This window comes from Bidens hawaiensis, unplaced genomic scaffold (assembly GCF_021521415.1).
Source record: "Bidens hawaiensis isolate Kalapana, Puna unplaced genomic scaffold, B.hawaiensis_p1.1 tig00027570_1, whole genome shotgun sequence".
Taxonomy (NCBI): Eukaryota; Viridiplantae; Streptophyta; class Magnoliopsida; order Asterales; family Asteraceae; genus Bidens; species Bidens hawaiensis.
In genome coordinates this window covers 59,823-84,677 of record NW_027494470.1, presented here as the reverse complement: position 1 = coordinate 84,677, position 24,855 = coordinate 59,823, and the positions used below count along the sequence as shown (strand labels likewise).

Here is a 24,855-nt window from a genome sequence, read left to right as displayed (position 1 = left end):
ATCTCTTCGTTCGGATTGTCAGGAAATTCCTCTTCCTCGGGATCGGTCGCCACCTCAGGTTCCTCTTCCGATTCCTCCTCCGGTTCCTTTTCCAGTTCTTCCTCGGTCATTGCAGGCATATAGATCTTCTCGTACGGCATAGTCACTCTCATCTTGGGCTTGTGAGACGGCCATTCGTTGTTGATGTGGGAATTGGCAGTATCCATTGTTGAAGTGCCGGTATGCCACCTTCGCTAGTTGGAGTGGCATTTCATCCATTCGGAAGAAGGAGATTTTGGTTCCTCCTTAATTGGTAAGTTTGCGAGGAAAGCAAACGACGGTGCGGATTTGGCGGTAGCTGTGTTGGATCTCTGGATGGATAATATGGCGGAATCTCCATGGGTTGATAAGTCGGAATCCCGGAAGGATAATACGTCGGTACCTCCGATGGTTGATACATTGGCAGACTTGTCGGATGATAATTTGAATGCCTCGGCGGTTGGTATACTTCGTGTGAGGTATTATCCAAATGATAGATAGGACTTGGTTCCATGTTGGGTTGTTGGCTAGATCCTTCGTTGGAATTGAAGAATGACTCGAAGTAATCCTTGCTCATGATGTCCTTTGGGAACTTATAGTTTTCCTTGCTCTTATTGCTTCATTATCATAATACTTCATTAATTCTTCGTACGACATCTTTGATAGGTGGTTTAGAATGTAGAGAGGGAAAGAAAGGGTTACCAACCAATCTATTCCCAATTAAATAAACAAGTAATTATTTCCTACGCTTGAATCGAAGCTTGGGTATTGTTTTATGATACCCAATTCCCTAAGAACGATGGCTCTGATACCAACCTGTCACACCCCCAATCTAGGCCTAGGAGTATGAACCATAGTTGGTACCACATTTGTAAATAAATCAGAGTAGCGGGTTAATGCGGAAGACTTTATAAAAACATAAGGATCATATTTATAAATATTTACAAAATAAAAGATGAGAGGAAAGTCTCATTTAGTTTTACTTGTCTTATAATTTTTACAAAACCACCATGTTTTAATATTTACACAAAATTATCCGAGCCATCGGATTCATGAGCTTCTTCGTCCTTCAAGCTCTAGTCTTGATTACCTGCAAAACGTTATTAAAATACGTCAGCAACGAATGCTGGTGAATATGCTGACGCCAAAAATATTTCCTTCACTTAATTACTCCTCGAAACCACGTAAGCCTCGGCAATCTTGGCTTAGGAATAATCAAGTTAAACAATCATCATAAATTCGAGTCTCTACACTAGGTCACCTCAGCAAGACACCGCAGTGTCTCGACATAACTTAGGTACCATAAATATACACAAGGTCATTCTCACTCGAACATACTTTCCTTTTCACTCGGGCAGCACTTCGACTCTATCCTTCTTATCAACACACGCTTGATCAACCTTTTTCACTTGGCATGCTTCTCGAGACACCAACACCCTTCGGCACGCACTTCGAGGTAATTGTCGGGACCGCGCCTTCTTCTTGTTTGTGATATCGTATTACGAGGTTTTGGGGCACGTTTATCGAGACGGTTTGATGGCACATATTTCAAGGTGTAGAGAGAAGTTAGAGAGAGAGTAATGTGTGCGATTTGAGGTGTGAGGGATCTGAATTCGTAGCTGCCTATTTATAGGCTGAAATTGAACCCCATCGCGGTACGCGAAGGGTCCCTTGGCAAGCCTATCGCATACCGCGATATAGGCTTGCTAAGTCACTATGTAGACCTGCCACGTGGTGACACGTGGCAGGCGCCAAGCCACGTGGCGGACGTGTTGCCACGTGGCGGCAGACGTTGCCACCGTGTGCCACGTGGCACACGTGTCACAATCTGTCAGACACCCCATCGCGGTACGCGATGGGTGTCTCTCTTGACCTGTCGCATAGCGCGATGGGTCAAGAAAACAGATTTTACATTTAAACCCCTGAAGTTCGGAATTTGGCAGAATTGGTCCCTTGACTTTGGAAATGTGACATTTTAGGCCCGAAATTTACGTGATTTTACAAAAGGTAACATGTCGACTAAGTGGAATTGCAAGTTTAATTCTCTGATGGGCCTTGTGGATTAGCTAACTGAGATAACAAGTACATTATTCCAGATTATCATATGTTATTGATTATTGAAATAAGTGGTCATACACGAATTGTGTTTGTTAATATAATCAATAAACATCTAAAATTAATAACATAGCAATGACCATGAGAGTAATAATTAATGTTTGTATCTAAGTACAAATGATTTTATGTCTTAAAACTAATTCACATTAAGCCAACAAGTTATAACATTAACTCCCTGTCAAAGTTATCTTTTTTCTTGTGTTGTATATTTTGATATTGGTCCACCACAAAGCAAAAAGATGTGATCTTAAAGAAAGTTGGGGATAAAATTGATATCTATGATCATATATATGGAGAACCATTACGATATATTTGTTTTACGGCTAATTGGTTTTCACTTTAGTGAATCAATATTCCTAACATTAAGCAGTTGTAAAAGGAATGTTCATGAATGGCATATCATTGATCTTCAAAGTAAATTATGTGAATAAAAAAGTTCATAAGACAATTCATTTACAAAGATTATACATCAATTACCAAGCATGTTCATTAACCTAAATAGAGTGACTAATAAGTCATATAAATCAACTGTTTATGCTCCGGTTAATAAGTTTCCTAGAAGGACAACTATATATTAATAATGAGTATATGGCATGTAATATAGATGGTCAACTTGAGGTAAGGTCTATTTAACATAAACTAGGCATTCCGGTTCAAGATGAACCTCGTGTACCATAAAATAAAGAGATTCTTAGAAGAGTATTGTGTCTAGAAATATGAAATTGAAATAAAATCGGCGCCGTTATACTTTTATGTATAATGTAGCGCCTAAAATTATGAAATGCGGAGGATTAAGATTTAAGATTAGCCTATAAAATTAAAACATATTAATGAATGACCAAAATGTAAATACGCAAATAGGGTAGCGTTGAATTATCTAAATAACAAGAGGTTTTTCGTACAAGTAGTCCATACAACTGAAGTTGTAAAATGTGTTAGATACAAACGTGTCTTTTATGTGAGTTATGAAAATTCAATTAAGTGATATAAGACAAAATTGGTGGCACAAGGATTTTTGCAAGGATCCGTGATCGATTATGAGGAGACACATTCTCTATGGAGGGAAATATGATTTTCCAATACCTAAATAGTTTGGTAATGCAAAGAGAGAATTGATAAAGTTCTTGATAACACTATGACTCATGTTATATATAGATTCAAATTTGAATATGTTATGATTATTTTATATGCTAAATATAGTTGGAACACATGAAAAGTTCCTAAGCACATGAAGGCTTAAAATGTTAACTCAGAACTTAAACATTTTAAGTATGTAACTCTTGTTCACCAATATACATTCATAGAAAATTTGTGCTCGGTAATTATGGAATATCAATGTATAAGAATGGTACATTGTATATAGAAAATCATTTGGGTGTTATCAACTTTTGCAACTGATTTTCTAAGTGATAAAGTTTATGTACCAAAACTCTTGAAAATGGTGCATGCGCACACATAATTTTTAAAGATGGAAAAAAAGACCCTAATTGGTTGAAAATGTTTGAAGCACTGATATCAAAACCTTAAGAACACATTTGATATAAGGATAAATATATATATTTTTTTCTTGTATATTTTATATAATATTTAATTAGTTTTTATTCGTTTTTAGTTAAAATTTGTATAGTACTAAAATAATTGTGTTTTGTAGATTCCAGAAGTTGAACGTAGTTGAAAAGGGCGATAAACAAGTCAAAACAAGCCTAAACGAAAAGCCGGAACCATCAGGAAATGAACTGGAAGGAGAACCGGACGGACCGGCCCCCATATGATCACGCTGCGCCGCGTGGCCAGGTAGTCAGGCCCTGGTCATGCGGCGCCTAGCCTCTCTTTTCTAGAAAGTTTCCGATTTTTATTCATTTTTGGGCCAGTTCACTATAAATACGCCCTTAACCTTAAGCTAAAAAATATCCTTCAGCCACCAAACGAATTTGGAATTTCTTGGAGCTTATATTGAAGTTATCTAGCGGTTTCGAAGGCAAGGAATCACCCGGTGAAGAGCTTTACGTTCAAGATCGAAGACTACGGGTTTATCGTCTTTAATCTTTCGTTCCTATTATTTTCACCATGATTTCTTTTATTACTATTTTGTTTGATTTTAAGATGCTAGGCTAACATTATAGACTGCCTAGGCTTATGATGAACCTTTGTTAATGTTTGATTTTGATTGGAATTTTCTTTTCGTTATGGTTTTATGAATCAGTAAACGGTTTGATTATATATAATTGATGCATGTGTGTGCTTGGTTTTGTTTGATGAATTATATTATTTCACATTATCCTTGGTGATTGTCTATCATATAATAGGACTTTGTTAGGTCATTTACTGTGTGTTCTTGATTAGTTTATGATTGATTTACAACAAGATCACATGAATAATATTATTAGTCAAACAAATGAAAGTGTGATGCTAACCTAAAAAGTTGTAAGGTGATAGGTTATTGTTAGATCTGTGTTGATTAAGATTGCTATATTTAGTTCTTCATAAGGCGTACGTCTAGGTTTGATTGGTTAACATTGTCTATCGAGTCAATTGAGTTTATTAGGCTGCCTTTGATTTCCGCGCTGTAAGGTAGGATTTCACTATAAAGGTACTCATTCATAATTAATTAAATAACCGTAAGGGGGTTAATATATAAACTGGTGTGTCTTAAAACTTATTAGAAATCCATAAGTGTCTTCTTGAGAAAGGTCAGAGGTCATGTTCGGGTTTTCTTTTGAGTATCTATTTTACGATCTCAGTTTCATAACGAGTATTTTCCAATTAATTGATAACTGCAACTTAGGGGATTCAAGCCTAGGTGGTTTTCTTTATCATCTGAATCAGTCAAGTTAATTTGTCTTGTGTTTTGTTTACTTGTCTTTTCTAAATTAGCTTATTTTATTAGTTTAATATTAGTAATTAAAAACCCCCTTTAAATAAATATAAAAATAAATAGTCGTGTCAGTCAGTTGAGTCTAATTCGTTAATTTACGTAATTAAAAGAGTCTTGTGGGTTCGATATCTGGACTTACTTTGCTTTACTAGAGTCGCGCGGGTTCGATACCTGGCTGCGCCGCGCGGCCAGGTAGTCAGGCCCTGGTCATGCGGCGCCTAGCCTCTCTTTTCTAGAAAGTTTCCGATTTTTAATCATTTTTGGGCCAGTTCACTATAAATACGCCCTTAACCTTAAGCTAAAAAATATCCTTCAGCCACCAAACGAATTTGGAATTTCTTGGAGCTTATATTGAAGTTATCTAGCGGTTTCGAAGGCAAGGAATCACCCGGTGAAGAGCTTTACATTCAAGATCGAAGACTACGGGTTTATCGTCTTTAATCTTTCGTTCCTATTATTTTCACCATGATTTCTTTTATTACTATTTTGTTTGATTTTAAGATGCTAGGCTAACATTATAGACTGCCTAGGCTTATGATGAACCTTTGTTAATGTTTGATTTTGATTGGAATTTTCTTTTCGTTATGGTTTTATGGATCAGTAAACGGTTTGATTATATATAATTGATGCATGTGTGTGCTTGGTTTTGTTTGATGAATTATATTATTTCACATTATCCTTGGTGATTGTCTATCATATAATAGGACTTTGTTAGGTCATTTACTGTGTGTTCTTGACTAGTTTATGATTGATTTACAACAAGATCACATGAATAATATTTTTAGTCAAACAAATAAAAGTGTGATGCTAACCTAAAAAGTTGTAAGGTGATAGGTTATTGTTAGATCTGTGTTGATTAAGATTGCTATATTTAGTTCTTCATAAGGCGTACGTCTAGGTTTGATTGGTTAACATTGTCTATCGAGTCAATTGAGTTTATTAGCCTGCCTTTGATTTCCGCGCTGTAAGGTAGGATTTCACTATAAAGGTACTCTTTCATAATTAATTAAATAACCGTAAGGGGGTTAATATATAAACTGGTGTGTCTTAAAACTTATTAGAAATCCATAAGTGTCTTCTTGAGAAAGGTCAGAGTTCATGTTCGGGTTTTCTTTTGAGTATCTATTTTACGATCTCAGTTTCATAACGAGTATTTTCCAATTAATTGATAACTGCAACTTAGGGGATTCAAGCCTAGGTGGTTTTCTTTATCATCTGAATCAGTCAAGTTAATTTGTCTTGTGTTTTTTTTACTTGTCTTTTCTAAATTAGCTTATTTTATTAGTTTAATATTAGTAATTAAAAACCCCCTTTAAATAAACATAAAAATAAATAGTCGTGTCAGTCAGTTGAGTCTAATTCGTTAATTTACGTAATTAAAAGAGTCTCGTGGGTTCGATATCTGGACTTACTTTGCTTTACTAGAGTCGCGCGGGTTCGATACCTGGCTGCGCCGCGCGGCCAGGTAGTCAGGCCCTGGTCATGCGGCGCCTAGCCTCTCTTTTCTAGAAAGTTTCCGATTTTTAATCATTTTTGGGCCAGTTCACTATAAATACGCCCTTAACCTTAAGCTAAAAAATATCCTTCAGCCACCAAACGAATTTGGAATTTCTTGGAGCTTATATTGAAGTTATCTAGCGGTTTCGAAGGCAAGGAATCACCCGGTGAAGAGCTTTACATTCAAGATCGAAGACTACGGGTTTATCGTCTTTAATCTTTCGTTCCTATTATTTTCACCATGATTTCTTTTATTACTATTTTGTTTGATTTTAAGATGCTAGGCTAACATTATAGACTGCCTAGGCTTATGATGAACCTTTGTTAATGTTTGATTTTGATTGGAATTTTCTTTTCGTTATGGTTTTATGAATCAGTAAACGGTTTGATTATATATAATTGATGCATGTGTGTGCTTGGTTTTGTTTGATGAATTATATTATTTCACATTATCCTTGGTGATTGTCTATCATATAATAGGACTTTGTTAGGTCATTTACTGTGTGTTCTTGACTAGTTTATGATTGATTTACAACAAGATCACATGAATAATATTTTTAGTCAAACAAATAAAAGTGTGATGCTAACCTAAAAAGTTGTAAGGTGATAGGTTATTGTTAGATCTGTGTTGATTAAGATTGCTATATTTAGTTCTTCATAAGGCGTACGTCTAGGTTTGATTGGTTAACATTGTCTATCGAGTCAATTGAGTTTATTAGGCTGCCTTTGATTTCCGCGCTGTAAGGTAGGATTTCACTATAAAGGTACTCTTTCATAATTAATTAAATAACCGTAAGGGGGTTAATATATAAACTGGTGTGTCTTAAAACTTATTAGAAATCCATAAGTGTCTTCTTGAGAAAGGTCAGAGGTCATGTTCGGGTTTTCCTTTGAGTATCTATTTTACGATCTCAGTTTCATAACGAGTATTTTCCAATTAATTGATAACTGCAACTTAGGGGATTCAAGCCTAGGTGGTTTTCTTTATCATCTGAATCAGTCAAGTTAATTTGTCTTGTGTTTTGTTTACTTGTCTTTTCTAAATTAGCTTATTTTATTAGTTTAATATTAGTAATTAAAAACCCCCTTTAAATAAATATAAAAATAAATAGTCGTGTCAGTCAGTTGAGTCTAATTCGTTAATTTACGTAATTAAAAGAGTCTCGTGGGTTCGATATCTGGACTTACTTTGCTTTACTAGAGTCGCGCGGGTTCGATACCTGGCTGCGCCGCGCGGCCTGGTAGTCAGGCCCTGGTCATGCGGCGCCTAGCCTCTCTTTTCTAGAAAGTTTCCGATTTTTAATCATTTTTGGGCCAGTTCACTATAAATACGCCCTTAACCTTAAGCTAAAAAATATCCTTCAGCCACCAAACGAATTTGGAATTTCTTGGAGCTTATATTGAAGTTATCTAGCGGTTTCGAAGGCAAGGAATCACCCGGTGAAGAGCTTTACATTCAAGATCGAAGACTACGGGTTTATCGTCTTTAATCTTTCGTTCCTATTATTTTCACCATGATTTCTTTTATTACTATTTTGTTTGATTTTAAGATGCTAGGCTAACATTATAGACTGCCTAGGCTTATGATGAACCTTTGTTAATGTTTGATTTTGATTGGAATTTTCTTTTCGTTATGGTTTTATGAATCAGTAAACGGTTTGATTATATATAATTGATGCATGTGTGTGCTTGGTTTTGTTTGATGAATTATATTATTTCACATTATCCTTGGTGATTGTCTATCATATAATAGGACTTTGTTAGGTCATTTACTGTGTGTTCTTGACTAGTTTATGATTGATTTACAACAAGATCACATGAATAATATTTTTAGTCAAACAAATAAAAGTGTGATGCTAACCTAAAAAGTTGTAAGGTGATAGGTTATTGTTAGATCTGTGTTGATTAAGATTGCTATATTTAGTTCTTCATAAGGCGTACGTCTAGGTTTGATTGGTTAACATTGTCTATCGAGTCAATTGAGTTTATTAGGCTGCCTTTGATTTCCGCGCTGTAAGGTAGGATTTCACTATAAAGGTACTCTTTCATAATTAATTAAATAACCGTAAGGGGGTTAATATATAAACTGGTGTGTCTTAAAACTTATTAGAAATCCATAAGTGTCTTCTTGAGAAAGGTCAGAGGTCATGTTCGGGTTTTCTTTTGAGTATCTATTTTACGATCTCAGTTTCATAACAAGTATTTTCCAATTAATTGATAACTGCAACTTAGGGGATTCAAGCCTAGGTGGTTTTCTTTATCATCTGAGTCAGTCAAGTTAATTTGTCTTGTGTTTTGTTTACTTGTCTTTTCTAAATTAGCTTATTTTATTAGTTTAATATTAGTAATTAAAAACCCCCTTTAAATAAATATAAAAATAAATAGTCGTGTCAGTCAGTTGAGTCTAATTCGTTAATTTACGTAATTAAAAGAGTCTCGTGGGTTCGATATCCGGACTTACTTTGCTTTACTAGAGTCGATGGGTTCACTTGTCGGTCAGTAGTTTAGTCGAGTTTAAAGGAGTCAAGAGTATTACTTAGTGTCTATATTAACGTAATTTAGTTAATAATTATTTGACTACTTTTAGAACATCAGTATTATATAAAGTTATGGTTAGGAAACATGAAAATAGTCGGGTCGAGCATGGTGTAAATCAGGAGATAATATTCTATTAAAGAATTATATAAGTTTGAAAAAGTAGTCATACTTTTATCCAACATTTCAACTTTAAAAGTTCTCTATAATCACAATTTACAGTGATAATGTACACATCATCGAGAGTAATTGCCGAACTTTTGAAAGGGGGGTAGAAAGACCTTAACATGTTGTGATTATTGTTCGACCTGTAACTTTAGTGTATATGTACTTATATGTTTATCAATCTATCAAAGTCCAACTAGAAAATGTTTAGACATTTACCCTAGGCAAATTTCATCATTTGGGTATGTTAAAGGATGTCCAATATATCATTTTCTATCACAATATAAAACATTATTGGCTTAGAAGTACCATGACTAAATGCATATGTGCATTATACCTTGCTAACTATACATTATTTCTATATCTTTAAATTATATGTATCAGCATTTGGTCCATTTAGGAGATATCAGAATGGGTTAAAACATATATTTCATGTTTGAAAGAAATGTGTGTATATTTTGCAAACTCATCAAAACAAGTTTGGTTAGCCTTGTTGATGCAGAGAAACAAAATACGGTCATTGATACACCGGCATATGTTTACGAGATGGGGCAATAGAAGTTTTTACATGAAGGTCATGCAACATTTTTTAACTTGAGGATTCACATGTCAACAGACCAAGATGCAAATGATTGACAACAAAAGTTTTAGGAAACATACATAGAAGATCAATGATTACCATTATAAAGGATATATAAATCAAGAGGGGAGACAATACGCACTACACATTTTTTCCCTAGCTATGGTTTTGTCTCATTGGGGTTTGCTAACAAGATTTTTATGAGACACCATCTCCAAACGTATGACGTTGATTACCAATAGGAAATGTTATAAATATAATAGTATTATAGTTATCAACACCTAAAATAGATTCTAGTTTATTTCCTAAATGTTCTCTCATATATATTTCATTATATATTATAGTATGACATACCTCAATGAAATCTCTCTCCCCTCCTACATCTCTCAGTCATACTATTTTGCCAATGATTTGTGATTACATAGGGAAAAGATACTTCAAAATGATTAGAATTGTTAGTTATTCTTTTCTCTTAATAGTGTGTATACAGTTAAATCACCAAATTTGTGAATGCGATTGGTGATTTTATGTATGGCCCAATCAACTATCAAACAGCCTTTTTTACAAAAATTTTACCAGCATAAATTACATATTCTTAGTTTATCATCGACAGTTATAGTTAGTGAGCCAAATATAATATGCGAATGTTGTTTCGCTCAGAATTCTTCATTACTTTTCAAGGACGCACCAGAAAGCTATTAAATAAAGAGAATGAAGTAACTGGACAAGTGACCGTACTAAACAAACAAATAAACCAGTTTCAACAGCACAGTTCAAGCTGTCTCCAGCACGAATTGACAACGAACAGAAACAAAGACGTAAATCGTATACCACTAAAGTCATGAAAATAAGCTTGAACTTGTACATTACGATGCCAAAATTGCATCCTAAGCATAGTAATTTAAGCTTGCTTTCTTCTTAGCTTGAACTTGGATGATTCCTTCATTAAAGTCTTCATGGTTTACCTGCAAACAAGTCGTTTATATTTATGAACCACTTTTACAATTTCAAAATATTGCAATACAAACCAACATTTGTGAAAAAAGAATTTAAAGATTGTGTTAGGCATACTGTTAGGCATGTAACTGCATTCAGTGGAAAGATTGTGTGTTCGTCTTTTAATAAGCAAACGAACATGAACTAATTCTTTGTTTCATTTACTTAAGCAAACTATCACAAGACACATCTCTTTCAGTCGTTCATTAGTTTATGTTGAATATTATTCGTTCGTTGGCATCATTTATGTTCAGTTGTTTACATGTTCATTAAAAAAATAGGTGCGTTACAATTTAGTCTAGTCACATAATTGGTCCAACACGTAGTGTTTGCTTGGTTACGGGCGTTCATCTGTGTTCAGTTGTGTTTGTTCATTTGTGCAGACGTCTACGTTTGTGAACCATTCGTTTATACTATTAACAAATGAACACGAACAGAAAACTCTCTGCGTTTAATTATTCGTGTTCGATCATTTGTTCAGTAAAACGAGCAAACACAAGCATGCCATGTTCGTGTTCGTTTACAAGCCCATATGTTATTCGTACCTCAGTGGCATCACGTCGCAGAGCAAGCATGCCAGCCTCCACACAAACCGCTTTCAATTGTGCCCCGTTAAAATCATCAGTCGATCGAGCCAGCTCTTCAAAGTTGACATCCGGGTGAACATTCATCTTCCGTGAATGAATCTACAAAATAAAACACAAAACATGTTGACAAAATATAATTCGATAAACATGTAATAATAATAATAATAATAACTAAGATTAGATTCAGTAAAGGCACACCTGCATAATCCGAGCCCTTGCTTCCTCAGTAGGATGAGGGAACTCAATCTTACGATCTAACCGTCCAGATCGCATTAGAGCAGGGTCTAAAATATCAGCACGATTCGTTGCTGCTATCACCTACATAGCCAATTCTCTCATTTAGAGTTACATATTCTTATTTACAAACTTCTTATTATCTACAAGTTATATAATAACATAACTGAATAAACTATACTATTTCAGTAATAATAGATTGATTCGAGAATGAAGTACCTTAATTCGGTCATCACTGCTGAAACCATCCAACTGATTAAGTAATTCCAACATAGTTCTTTGAACCTCCCTATCACCACTTACTTCACTGCAAATAAACGCAAAATCTTGTCTCATAAGCACGTGTGACAAATACAATAGCTTTATGATAATTTTCTGCGCATTTTAAATGAAAAGATACACGTTTTAATACCTATCAAACCGCTTTGTACCAATAGCATCAATTTCATCAATAAAAATGATGCAAGGTGATTTCTCTTTTGCAAGTTGAAACGCATCACGAACAAGTTTTGCACCATCACCAATAAACATCTACACACATGCCCACAATTGATATTGATTAGTGCACTATTGGCATTAATTTTTACTAAAAAACAAGAAAAAAAGATACCTGAACAAGCTGGGGGCCGGCTAGCTTCAAAAAAGTGGCATTTGTTTGTGCAGCACACGCACGAGCCATTAAAGTTTTTCCAGTTCCAGGTGGGCCATATAAAAGCACTCCTTTTGGTGGTCGGACACCTAATTTTTGAAACCGCTCTTTATGAGTCATTGGCAAAACTATAGCCTCAACTAGCTCTTGTATCTGAAACATAACAAACAATACAAAAAAGATATTATAAACCAAAAAACAACAATCTGTATGGTTTACAAGATTTTCACTTGCCTGTTTTTCTAGACCTCCAATGTCATTGTAATCTTCAGTTGGTTTTTCATCAACTTCCATGGCTTTGACTCGAGAATCATACTCGGATGGTAATGTGTCTAATATCAAGTAACTGTCTTTGTTCACACCCACCAAGTCACCAGGTTTCAGTTTATCGGGGTCAACGAGACCAACCACAGGTAAGAAAATTGTCTGCAAATGTTACAGAAATGTTAGCATGTTGCTGATCACAATATGTTGCAGCTTTGACTTGTTTACTACTGAGTAGAATTGTAAACAACTCAAATAGATCAAATCAAAGAATTCAGTTAAAAAGAAAAATGAGTCAAAACGGGTTGATCAATAGTTTACAAAAGTCAAATAAATCAAGCTGGGATTTACAATTACTGGCTAGAACTGCATTTGAACTCACCATAAAAGGTAAATATAATATACATAAATAGCACACACGACTACACGAGTGATTATGTCACATGGACTACCTGACGAGTAGAAGTTTTGAGCACAACACATTTACCCTTCCTTTGTGAGTCAAGATCAATATTAGCACCATCTTCCTCAGTTTCATCCTCTGGGTTCATTTCCAAAATCTGAAACACAAAATACAAAATCAATAAAAAAGAAACAAAAAAAAACGCACATATTACACACTTGGAATACAAATATCTGACATGTTAGCTTATAATTAGTTAACACATAGTTGCTAATGCGAAGATAGCGCTCGCTAACGCGTGGGAGTTTCCCGCTATCTGATGTTTAGCGATGAATAGTGTACCATATAGCGACATTTTGGGGTTTTTTTTCCTTTAAAAATCAAATTCCGATTTTTGGGGCATTTTTATCTACCAAACTCAATCAATCAATCTCCCAACCGTGGCAGGGTATTTTTCAGGCATAATCCCACTGTGAAAACTTGATTTAATGAACCAAGCCCCTAATTAAAAAAAAACTACTAACTTAGTAACTTGTTGTTTCTATGGACCACTATTCGCTATTAGTTAGCAGGTATAAGATATATCTAAAAATTCAAAGAAACAATATAGTTTAGCATATATATATATATTTCCAACATATAATTAAGTTCAAACCCCATTAAGTAACAGAATGTTTACTGTAACCCTAATCTAAAGAAAAGAGAATGATTGATTGTGGAAAAGCAAGCTGATAGGGTTAGAATACCTCAACAATGTTACCGACTAAGTAGGGAAGCTGTTTATTAAGTTTAATCTTCTCCTGGTTCTCCTTGATCTTGTCCTTGAACGATTCCAATTCCAGATTGGTACGCTGCGACTCCTCCTGTTATTTAATTAAATGCAATTAGAAACATATATTGATTAACTAATAAGGGTTAAGAAAGAGAGAGAGAGATCTGTACCTTGAGGATTCTGATTTCGTTGTCGAGAAGACGAGATGCTCTCTGGATGTCTTCGGTGGACATGGAGGATAGCTGGTCGTCTTCGAAACTAGTGTCTTCTGCCATTGATATTTATATGATGGTGCCTTCAAATGGAGAGAGAGAGAGAGAATAATTGAAAGTTTTGCGTCTGTCTTGGGGAGGAAGAAAGGTAGAGAGATGTTACTTATATTCGGATCTAACCTTCACCCCACTTCCTTTTGCCATGGGTCTAAACATCATTTTTTATTTTTTTTCTTTCTAAACCATATCTTCTGTAATCTCATATAAAAAAAAAAAAAAACAAATCCAATTACAATAGAGTGGCAGGTAAGTACGTAACAAGTCCCTTTTGAATAGCAATTCCGTATCTACTGAAAACAAAGTTACGGTTCTTCGCACGTCGATACTGTACACGACCCGCTGAACGGCATCTGAAGTAAGGGACCCACATGTATCAAAGGCAAAAGGAATAAAGGCATGTTGTAGGCATAGGTCTTCTTGTGCTTAGCAATGTTTCCGATTCTGGCTAGCAACAAACTCAGGGGGCACTCAAGTAAGGTCAACACAGATTGAGCATGGCCCATCAACTAGGAACATGGGGATCATTAAACAATATTTAAGAATGACCTGAACTCCACTACCGACATGTGTTATCTGACTGGGTATGGTTGTTGTTAGAATAAGTCAATAAACAAACGAAATACACCTCACACGTTACGACATGTGTTATTGTGTTTTAAAATTGAAACATACATAAAGAAAAACTTTGGGACGATACATTGGGGAAACATGAAACGAAAATACTCAGTGGTCGTATAAAAATAAAAGGAAAATGAAATGGAAGAAACACTAAGTCTAACCCGATAAGGTTAAACCCAATATCTCACCCAGGAATTAGTTCACAGATAGAACCAGACTTATAAGCCTAGCTTACCGTCTTATCTATTATACTACTGCAAATGGGAGTAAGTTCCGGCAGATCGTACACCTGCAAAACCAAACACCGTGAGCTCGTTACGAGAAGGGGAATAGGGGGCCTTCTCGTAACCACCCTCTTGCGTGAGAATCAGTATGGTAAGTAGTCGGAATATATTTAAGGAGTTAGAGAGTATAGAATCAGAATCCTTTTACCGTTAGACTTCTATCTGTATTTATAGCCAAATAGGGGAAATGGTTGGGCCAGCTGTCTCGCTCAATGGAAGTTTCTCCCGTCATGGTCGAGCACAACGGCTTATTCTGATTGGTTGGACAGTCTGCCCAATGATGTTCGTTCTTGTGATGCGAGTACAACGTTGGCTCATTCTCATTGGTCCATTGTACACCCATATAACAGTTGATACTACGCAGTGGTAATACACCACGTGTCCTACCTGTGGCAGCACTTCTGCTGATCTTTCTTTTGGTGCGAGTACAACGTTGGTCCATTATTATTGGTCCATCGTGTGTCCATATAACAGTCGGTACTACGCAGTGGCATTCCACCACGTGTCCTACCCTTGGCAGCACTTCCACTGATCTTTCTTGCTTTGCATTGTTACAGAGTATCTTACGCGATGGTTTGTAACCTCTTCGCGGTTTCCGTGGGCTAATCATCTTGACTTGTGATTTGTATGGAGTGTTTTATACCTTACCCCCACAGAAATATTGTTAGAAATCAAACTTTGTCATTATTTCTTAGAATCAAACTTCAAATATAAACAATCTTTAATATCAAACACAAAGACGAAGAATATTACAACTCCAATAAACCGACTACATTAACCATTGATCATTATTGCAATGATCTAAGAACAAACTCTCAATAATTTATAACAAACTAATCAAACCCTAACAGTCGGTTAGATCTAGTATATGAAGGAAGATGTGATGATAAAATGAATGAATAATATCTCTAAACAAAAAGTTGCATCATACTTCGTCTCCTGATCTTTTATATTCAGCTACGAAATGGGTCGGACCCAATACAAGCCAAACAAGCCCAGCTTCTATCAACACCAGCCCATAAGCACCAATTACTTCTTTTCTTTTAATAACTCCAAGCCCAATAGCATACTCAAAATAACAAAAAATAAAAGAAAAAAACATCTTGTATTATAAACAAATATACTTGGCATTGAAATATACGTAAGCAAATTTAAAAGGGAAAAAATTCGCGGTTTTATTTATGTAAAATAATATCTTTGTGTGGTTAAATAATTCCTTTTTTTTTAATTCTAAGGTTAAATATATGTTGGATCAAGTGTTCATGTTTCGTTGTCCTAACTTTTATGAATTAGATTGATAATTTAGTTTGAATTAATCAGTTGTGTAGCGAATAACAAATCTAACTAAAATATCATTATAAATACAAGGATCATCATAATATCCATTTAATTAAAATTGATATTGTTTTACGGACTCTATTATTGAATTAATCAATTGTGTAGCGAATAACAAATCTAACTAAAATATCATCATAAGTACAAGAATCATCATAATATCCATTTAATTAAAATTGATATTGTTTTATAGACTCTATTATTGAATTAATCAATTGTGTAGCGAATAACAAATCTAACTAAAATATCATCATAAGTACAAGGATCATCATAATATCCGTTTAATTAAAATTGATATTGCTTTACAGACTCTATTGCCCCCCCCCCCCCATGAAAAAAAAACCTTACCTTATCATCGCATAATTGTACAAGTGAATTGTACTATCTAAGCCATGGTTGTAAAAGTCGTAAGGCGGACACTAGTCAACCGACTGGAGAGTTGGGTCTACTTGAAGTACTCGGAGAGTACTCGGACATTGTAAATATTAAGAAAATTAACTTTTGGATATTGCATATATATGTCAAATATCATAAGTTTACTCGTTTTACAGCACAATCATTTGGGCTTTAAAGGCAGCAGCATTGTTGATGATTTGAAGCTCCTTTGGATACATTCGGGTTCCGATGATGATAATACGATGTGATTTTGTTGCTGGTACCATGAAATGATTGTGGGATTTGATGAGCTCCTCAGTAGCATTTTTAGAAACCCAATTTTTGTGAATTTTGTAAATTTGAGAAAATTTTGTGATATGTTGAGTTGTGGAGGTTTTGTGATGGTGAAGAAGATGATGAGTCGGAGGGAGTGCATATATATACTTAAATGAGATCTACCTGTTTTAATAAAGTAAAATTATTATGGACACTTGTCATGCTTTGGTTAATTCTCACAATTTTGTTCCCTCTAAAACTAAGATCTTAATTAACTATAATATATGTAATAGATAAATAATTATTCACTTTTCTTTTACACTCTATTTATATTATATGTATACATTTTTTTATAAAAATAATAACATATTATTTTACTATATAATACAAAATACTTGATGAAATCCAAAAATCAACAACAAACAAAATTTGTAAAAGACTGAAATGAATATAATTTCAAATGATATCATTAACATATTGTATTATGTATATCGTAGATGATTGTAAAGAAAAACAAAACTCAAATATGCTTTCATTTTACAAAGTAATGTTTTTAATCATTAAATTATAAATATATGCTTAAAAGTCAACCATTTTTTTAAATCAATCCATTTATCTATTATTATTATTATTATTATTATTGTAAATTGTCATATAAATTTATAAATTATAAATATATGCTTTAAGTCTATCCATTTATTTTTTCGGTTAATTTAGTAAACTGTATATATGTTAAAATATAATAATAGTATATATCAATCACTTTCAGGCATAATTTGATTATCATAATTGAATTTCTTAGTTTTTTTAATCAAGGATTGTTTCGGGTTTTTTGTGGAACTTAAATTTGAAATTTATGGGTCAAAAGTTGGTAAATAGATTGTTTTGTACAAGTTAACTAAATTTATGTCAGAATTTGTTACGAGTAACAATAGGAAATTTGAGTATTTTTAAAAGTTTGAGAATGCAAATACACTTATTGTCAAATTTGTCACGGGTTCAAAATATTGACTTGAAAATGTCAAACGGATGAAAGATAAAATTTTAAACATGATTCGGGTTTCAAATTTATTTTCAAGGGCATTTTTGAAAATAATTAAAAGGTTCAGGATTTGGCAAATTAATAATTTTTCCTTCGAATATTAAAATTTAAGAAAAGATTGCATACACTTTCGACATGCCACCCCAGACCTATAAATGATTCCAACTTTTATCAAATTTGAAATATTAGTGTCAGTGTTAACTTTTCTTTCAATTGTGATCAAAACGTTGTATGGGAAGCATGTCATGCAAAACTATGCTCAAATGAAACAAAATATTCACAAAATTAAACGAGTTAACATGTTATTTTTATGTTGTCATTCTGAAAAAGTCGAGAAGCCCCCTGAAACTTATGAAAATGTTTTTCATGGTTTAGCTTAGAAAACACAGTTCTTGAAAAACATCTGTCGTTACAATTTAATGTTCTCATTTCCTTCGATGGGTGGTAAATTGATAAATATATCAATAAAGATAACAATCCTTCGGTATTTAGGCTGAGTGGTTAGAACTAATATCGTATGAGAAGTCTTATTTCCTAAGTTGATTCATAACCAAATTTTTTTCAATCATACATATATGACACTAAGAATGAATTTTTCAATAGAAAGAGTATTCTCGTGTAAGCTTTTGCATGTGTTTTTTTTTATTAAGTTCATTTACAAAATCATTTTTTGATATAAATAAAATCAATTTTTGTACACATAGTATATATACAAGCATATATGTAATACGTCTTTTCATATACGTTACGTTATTATTTGTTTTACTTATAATTTTATAATTTGAATCATCTCGTGTGTGACACGGGCTCTAAAGCTAGTTAAGTATATATATATGCACTCCCTCCCACTCATCATCTTCTTCATCATCACAATACCTCCACAACACAACAAATCAAAAAATTCCCTCAAAATTACAAAATTCACAAAAATTGGGTTTCTAAAAATGCTAATGAGGAGCTCATCAAATCCCACAATCATTTCATGGTACCGGCAACAAAATCACACCGTATTATCATCATCAAAAATCGATTATATCCACCGGAGTTTCATATTGTCAACAACCCTGCTACTACCTTTAAAGCCCAAACGATTGTGCCTTAAAACGAGTTTGAGGGTGGAGATGTAACCGGTGGAAGTTGCGGGTGTAGGCGAAGCGACGGTGATTGTAGGTTGAGCCTGAGCCGGCAACGGTTGAAGGGGGGAGACGGAGCCAACGAATTCAACAGGCGGAGGCGGAGCCGATGGTGGTTACAGTTGGAGACGGAGTCGCAGAGGTTGCAGGTGGGGGACTAGTAAACAAAAAGCCATAATTTGGGGATCTAGGGTTTTAAAGTATGCATCATCTTAACCATTTTTCTAGGTTTGAATGCTCTAATTTAAGGTGGGTGGGATTAGATATGTGCTAGTGGTGGTGTGGCATGTTTGGTCGGCGGTGGTTTTTTGAGACAGCAGAGAGATGGTGGGTTTCAATTTCTTCCGGATTTCTTTGAATAATTGGGTGGAGGCGGAGTAAGAATTGGGGAGAGACTAGAGAGCTTCGTGTGTTTAAGGACCCACGGTGGTGGTCGTTTGACTATGCGGTGATGGTGGTCTGGTGTTTAATTTGTTGTTAATAAAAGGTTGTGGTGGTGAATGGTTATGAGTTAATATTATTTAATTGCAAGAGTAAAATGACCAAAACACCCTCATGTACCTTGCACATAATCAGATTTAACGAGAAAATATAACTAGGTTAGGGCCAAATGACATAACATGATAGAGTTTTTAAACATATAGGATGTTTCTGCCATTTCTTTTGCTAAATGATGTCCACTGAAAAAAACGATCAAATATAAAGGTTTTCTTTTGCTATTATGTCTTTATTTTTTTTAAGTCAAAATTGGCTCAAGTTCACCGATTAGGTACGATTCTAACTGAGGTTGACCACCTTTGATCGATTCTCAGTAACTAGGCGGAATTAAAGAAACTCATTTCGTCAATATACCTTGTAGCGAGTACTCAGCCTAAACCTACTTTTACAACAATGATATATGGTGTGGGCGTGTGTGGGTGTGTATGTGTGGCGCACATTGTCACACTCCGACCAAAAGCGGCGGAACATACCAGAGCGCAATGTTTGATGGGACATGAACACATGACACTATTAAGTGACTATAATTAATCAACTAATTTTCATTCATTCATATATCATGTACAACTTGTTCAATTAAACAAACACAACAATTTAAAGTAACAAATAGTAATCTAACAATTTGTCCGTTTGATATAACCCTAAAAGTCCAATCTAAGCAATAAGTCTTCATTCTCCATAATCAACTTAAAAATGAACCTGTAGCATGCATAAAAATAGATTTGATCAACACGAATGTTAGTGAGTAATATAATAGTTTTGATATATGTATATAATGAGGCAAAGTCACAATTTATGTGTAAATAGAACATCGCAACAACCATTATAAATGTAAAGTAAATAACCGAGGCTCCTTTCTAATAGTTAACAACCATATTACAATGAGGATGTAAATGGGGCTCCTTTCTAATTTGGAAGCAACCAAATTACACTGAGCATGTAACTGAGACCGTATTATATTTGGCACAAAGCCACAATAGTTAGGGGGCGTATGATCATACTTATTGAGGCTCAACAACAACATTAAAATAAACACTCGTGCACCTAATCAATTTGAGGCATAAAAAAGTGATCGATCAAATATTCATATAAACACATAATGTTGAAATGCGAATTTGGTATTGTGGCCTTAAAACAAGTAAGTTTGAATATGTTACGCATGCAACTCCCAAAAGTTTAAAAGCGTAAAAAGGGGAGTGAAAGTACTAACTTGGAAATGAAGTGAGTGATTAAATAGACGAGCCCTTAATTGGGTGAACCGGAAGGTTCGGTTTTTAACAAGCTAGTCTACGAAATAAATGAGTTTAGGATTAGGAATGTCTCAGAAAGTAAATGATAGGTAAAAGTAAATAAACTAAACTTGGGTTTCAAATTTGGGTTTTAGTTCACAAGTGTAAAGGAACTATTAGGTATAAAATCTTAAAAGCGAAAACCGAGAAAATACGGTGCTAACTATTTAGTCTAGATGGTTTCATTTGATATCATAACTCAAATCGAGTATTGGGTTCGGTTCGGTACTTTGGTGCATGGTGCACGAATCCGAAAAAGGAACCACCAAATTTAATAGTTAAGTGAGTGCTCGATTATTATCGGTCCAACACCCGAAATTAGTTCGGGTTCGGTTCTCACTTCACCAAAATGTGAAAATGAAAATAAAGTGAAACCCATATCTTAACCGAACACAATTTAGTGTAAACGTCAAAAACAAGTTTAAGCGAGTGTTCGGTCCCATTGGCCCAGAACATGATATTTGACCAAGTCCATTCCAAAGTGCCCTGAGCATGAAGAATAATTATAAGAAAAATATCTAAGAATGGTTAACCAAACAATATACCATATCTAAGGTGTAAAAACAAACAAAACGATTTTAATCAGTTTTGGACAGAATTTGTCCTTATTTGAATAATACTTAAAAATATAAATAAATTTCAGCATTATCCAACCATTTTGGAATTCAGCTCGTTACGTTGAGTCTGAAAACCAAATCGTTGCTGAGGTCAACAAGAAGCCGGTCGTCATTACAACTGGGGTTATCAGACGGGTGTTGCGGTTTGTGGATAATATGGACAACCCATGTGAGTTTGATAAGGGGTTGATCCGAGGATTATTTCAACGAGTCTTCTATGCCAGTGACCTTGACCGTTCCATGTACAACAAGGCTAACTTGTGCCCCACATACAAGTATCTACTACATGTGCTTATACATTGCCTTGGTGGACGCAATGGTGGATACGACAAGTGCTGGATTATGTTGCAATCGGCATTCGTTGCTCTGATTTTTAACAAGCCATTCAATTTCTTCGAGATGATCTTCTACCATCTCAAGAAGAACTGCTTGATCAAAAACCGACGCAGTAAATTCCTTATGTATCCACGATTCATTCAGCTGATCGTTCAGGATCTTATTCGGGATTTGGAGATTGATTTGACGTTAAGAGACGACGTGTTGAAGCTTGAGCATATGAATGCTGATATAGTAAAGAGGATGAAGTCGTATAGGCAGGAGACGCCAAGGACCAAGAATTTGATTGGTCATTTGTCAAATCCAGCGTATGTATGTCTTTCTAATGATCATTGGATCAACGATGATTCGGATTCCGAACGAGAAGAGGGACCAGGTGGGAACGAAGGTGGACATAATGGAGATGAAGGTGGTGATGGTGGATAGGGAGGTGATCAACGACGTGCTGACGTTGTGGCAACAAGTTCTCATGTTGCACAACGAAAGCGTAAGGGCAAAGCTTTAGCAGCTGAACAATCGCCCAAACGTCGTGATCGACATGGATCTAGTGTGGAAATCGGTCCACGTGAGCCATGGTCTTCTGCTCCTCAAAGTCCGGTGGTGCCGCTTACTACTAGCACCCCGAAACTCACTTTGATGGCTACGCTTACATCTGATCCAAGGCTTGGCATGATTCCTCAATCCGTATTATCTACGATGCCAAGGCCTGCAGCTGCTTCTTGGTGGTTCCTCCGACACCAACCATGATGCCTACTCATTCTTTGAACATCTCATTAATCAGAATCAGCCATCCTCAGTGTCACACCCCTATCTTAGGCCTAGGAGTGTGATCCATAGTTAGTACCACATTTGTAAATAAATCAGAGTTGCGGGTTAATGCAGAAACCTAAATAAACATGTGGATTTAAAGTTAACATATTTACATTAAAAAAGACGAGACGAAAGTCTCGTTTAGTTTTACTTGTTTATATGTTTTACAAAAACACCATATTTACTAGTTAAAACAAAATTATCCGAGCCATCGGATTCTTGAGCTTCTTCGTCCTTTAAGCTCTAATCTTGGTTACCTGCAAAATGTTATAAAATACGTCAGCAACGAATGCTGGTGAATATGCTGACGCAAAAATATTTTCATTACTTAATTACCCCTCGAGATTACGTAAATCTCGGCCCATCTTGGCTTAGGAATAATCAAGTTATAATAAACATCATTATAAATTCGAGTCTCCACACTAGGTCACCCCAGCAAAACACCGCAGCGTTTCGACGTACTTAGGTACCATAAATATACACAAGGTCATTCTCACTCGAAAATACTTTGGTTCGGCCCATCGTGGCTAGAGGTCGTGACCAGGCGTGGTGCGATGTGCCCACCGCATACCACATATGTAAGGATTCAGACAAACGTATACTACAGCCTGAGGGCTAGGCTCATACTCTTATTTACAATGTTTATAGAGACACGTAGCCTCATGTAAAGTTTTACACATAACACGTTTGATTTGTTTGAAAACGAGTTTGTAAAAGTGGGTCGTATTCACCTTTTGATAGGGATCGGTTTCCAACATCGTCCGTGAGTTCTTATCTTGCTATCTTGCACCTATAGTACGAGTATAACTTTTGTTAGTCGGATATACAATCTTGCTTAAGACCTTTAGTCTTATTTATCTCGATGAACCTTTAGTTCATAATCTCTTTTTACTTTAAAACCTTTAGTTTTAATAGTAATTTATAAACCTTTAGTTTACTCATAAAACCCGACGTTTCTTCTTCTTTAAGACACGCATTCTTTTCTTTATTATTTAAGGTTACTCATTAAACTTAAATAATATTCATAACAAAGAATTATGTAAATAATCTCAAACACACACACATATATATATATATATACTTTTATATGTCTTTCTTTTCTTTTCTTTGTTATTCATTTTCCTTTTTATAATCATCGAGTGTAATTCCGACTTAGGGCATTAAGCCTTTATAATATTTTATTATTATTTTAGTCGGGCATTATACCAACCTTAACTCGGTTTATAATCCCTAGATACTTGGGCAGCACTTCGACGCCACTTGCTTTTCAACGTTCTCATTGATCAACACTTTACTTCGGCACGCTTCTTGAGGCACTAATTCTTTCGGCACGCACTTCGAGATGATCATCGGGACGTTGGGACATCACTTCCTTCTTGTTTTGAATATTATCGGGGAATAGCACGTTTATCGAGGTTTCGGGGCACGTAAAACGAGGTAGATCAATGGCACGTATTTCGAGGTAGTGAGAGAAGTTAGAGAGAGAGTAGTATGTGTGAATTTGATGTGTGGGAAATGAAATCCCATGGCCCTCCTATTTATAGCCAAAATTGGATCCCGTCGCGGTACGCGACAGGTCCTTTGGCAAGCCCGTCGCGTACCGCGACATAGGCTTGATGAATCAGTGTATAGACCTGCCACGTGGTGACACGTGGCAGGCGCCGAGCCACGTGGCGAGCGTGTTGCCACGTGGTGACACGTGGTGGCAGACGTTGCCACCGTGTGCCACGTGGCACACGTGTCACGTTGTGTCAGACACACCATCGCGTAACGTGATGGGGCTCTCTTCTGATCCATCGCGTAGCGCGATGGGTCAGGAGATTCAGAATTTTCATTTTAGCCCCTTGAGTTTGGAATTTGGCAAAACTGGTCCCATGACTTTAGAAACTTGACATTTTTGGCCCGAAAATTACGTGATGTTACTTCCTTCCCACCTTAAAATAAATCTCGTCCTCGAGATTGCTTTACGAAAACAAGTGGGGGTATTTCTTTCTCTTTTTGGACTCGAGTTCCCATGTGTACTCGGGTCCTCGTCGGGAATCCCATCTTACTTTCACGATTTTCAAAGTTCGTCTTTTAAGTTTCTTTAATTTTGAATCTTCGATTTGAATTGGACGTTCTATGAATTTCAAGTTCTCGTTAATCTCCACGTCTTTCAATGGCATTGAAAGTGATTCATCGGCTAGACACTTTCGCAGATTCGAAATATGGAATACATCGTGTATCAAACGGTATGCGACGGTACCAATTCGTTCGAGTACCTCGAAGGGTCCAACGAAT

At 35.4% G+C, this 24,855-nt stretch overlaps 1 protein-coding gene across 1 annotated transcript; it reads right to left on the bottom strand.

Moving 5' to 3' along the window:
- Positions 1–10,458: 10,458 nt before the first annotated feature.
- Positions 10,459–14,106, bottom strand: LOC143575675 (26S proteasome regulatory subunit 6A homolog). Its single transcript, XM_077059978.1, has 11 exons — positions 14,083–14,106; positions 13,861–13,971; positions 13,665–13,781; positions 12,968–13,075; positions 12,486–12,677; positions 12,213–12,404; positions 12,015–12,133; positions 11,822–11,909; positions 11,567–11,686; positions 11,327–11,467; positions 10,459–10,750 (listed from the first exon to the last, which is right to left on the bottom strand). Exons 1-11 carry the CDS (start codon positions 14,104–14,106, stop codon positions 10,673–10,675), a joined length of 1,290 nt encoding a protein of 429 aa, XP_076916093.1. The 3' UTR covers positions 10,459–10,672.
- Between the last annotated feature and the right edge of the window lie 10,749 nt (positions 14,107–24,855).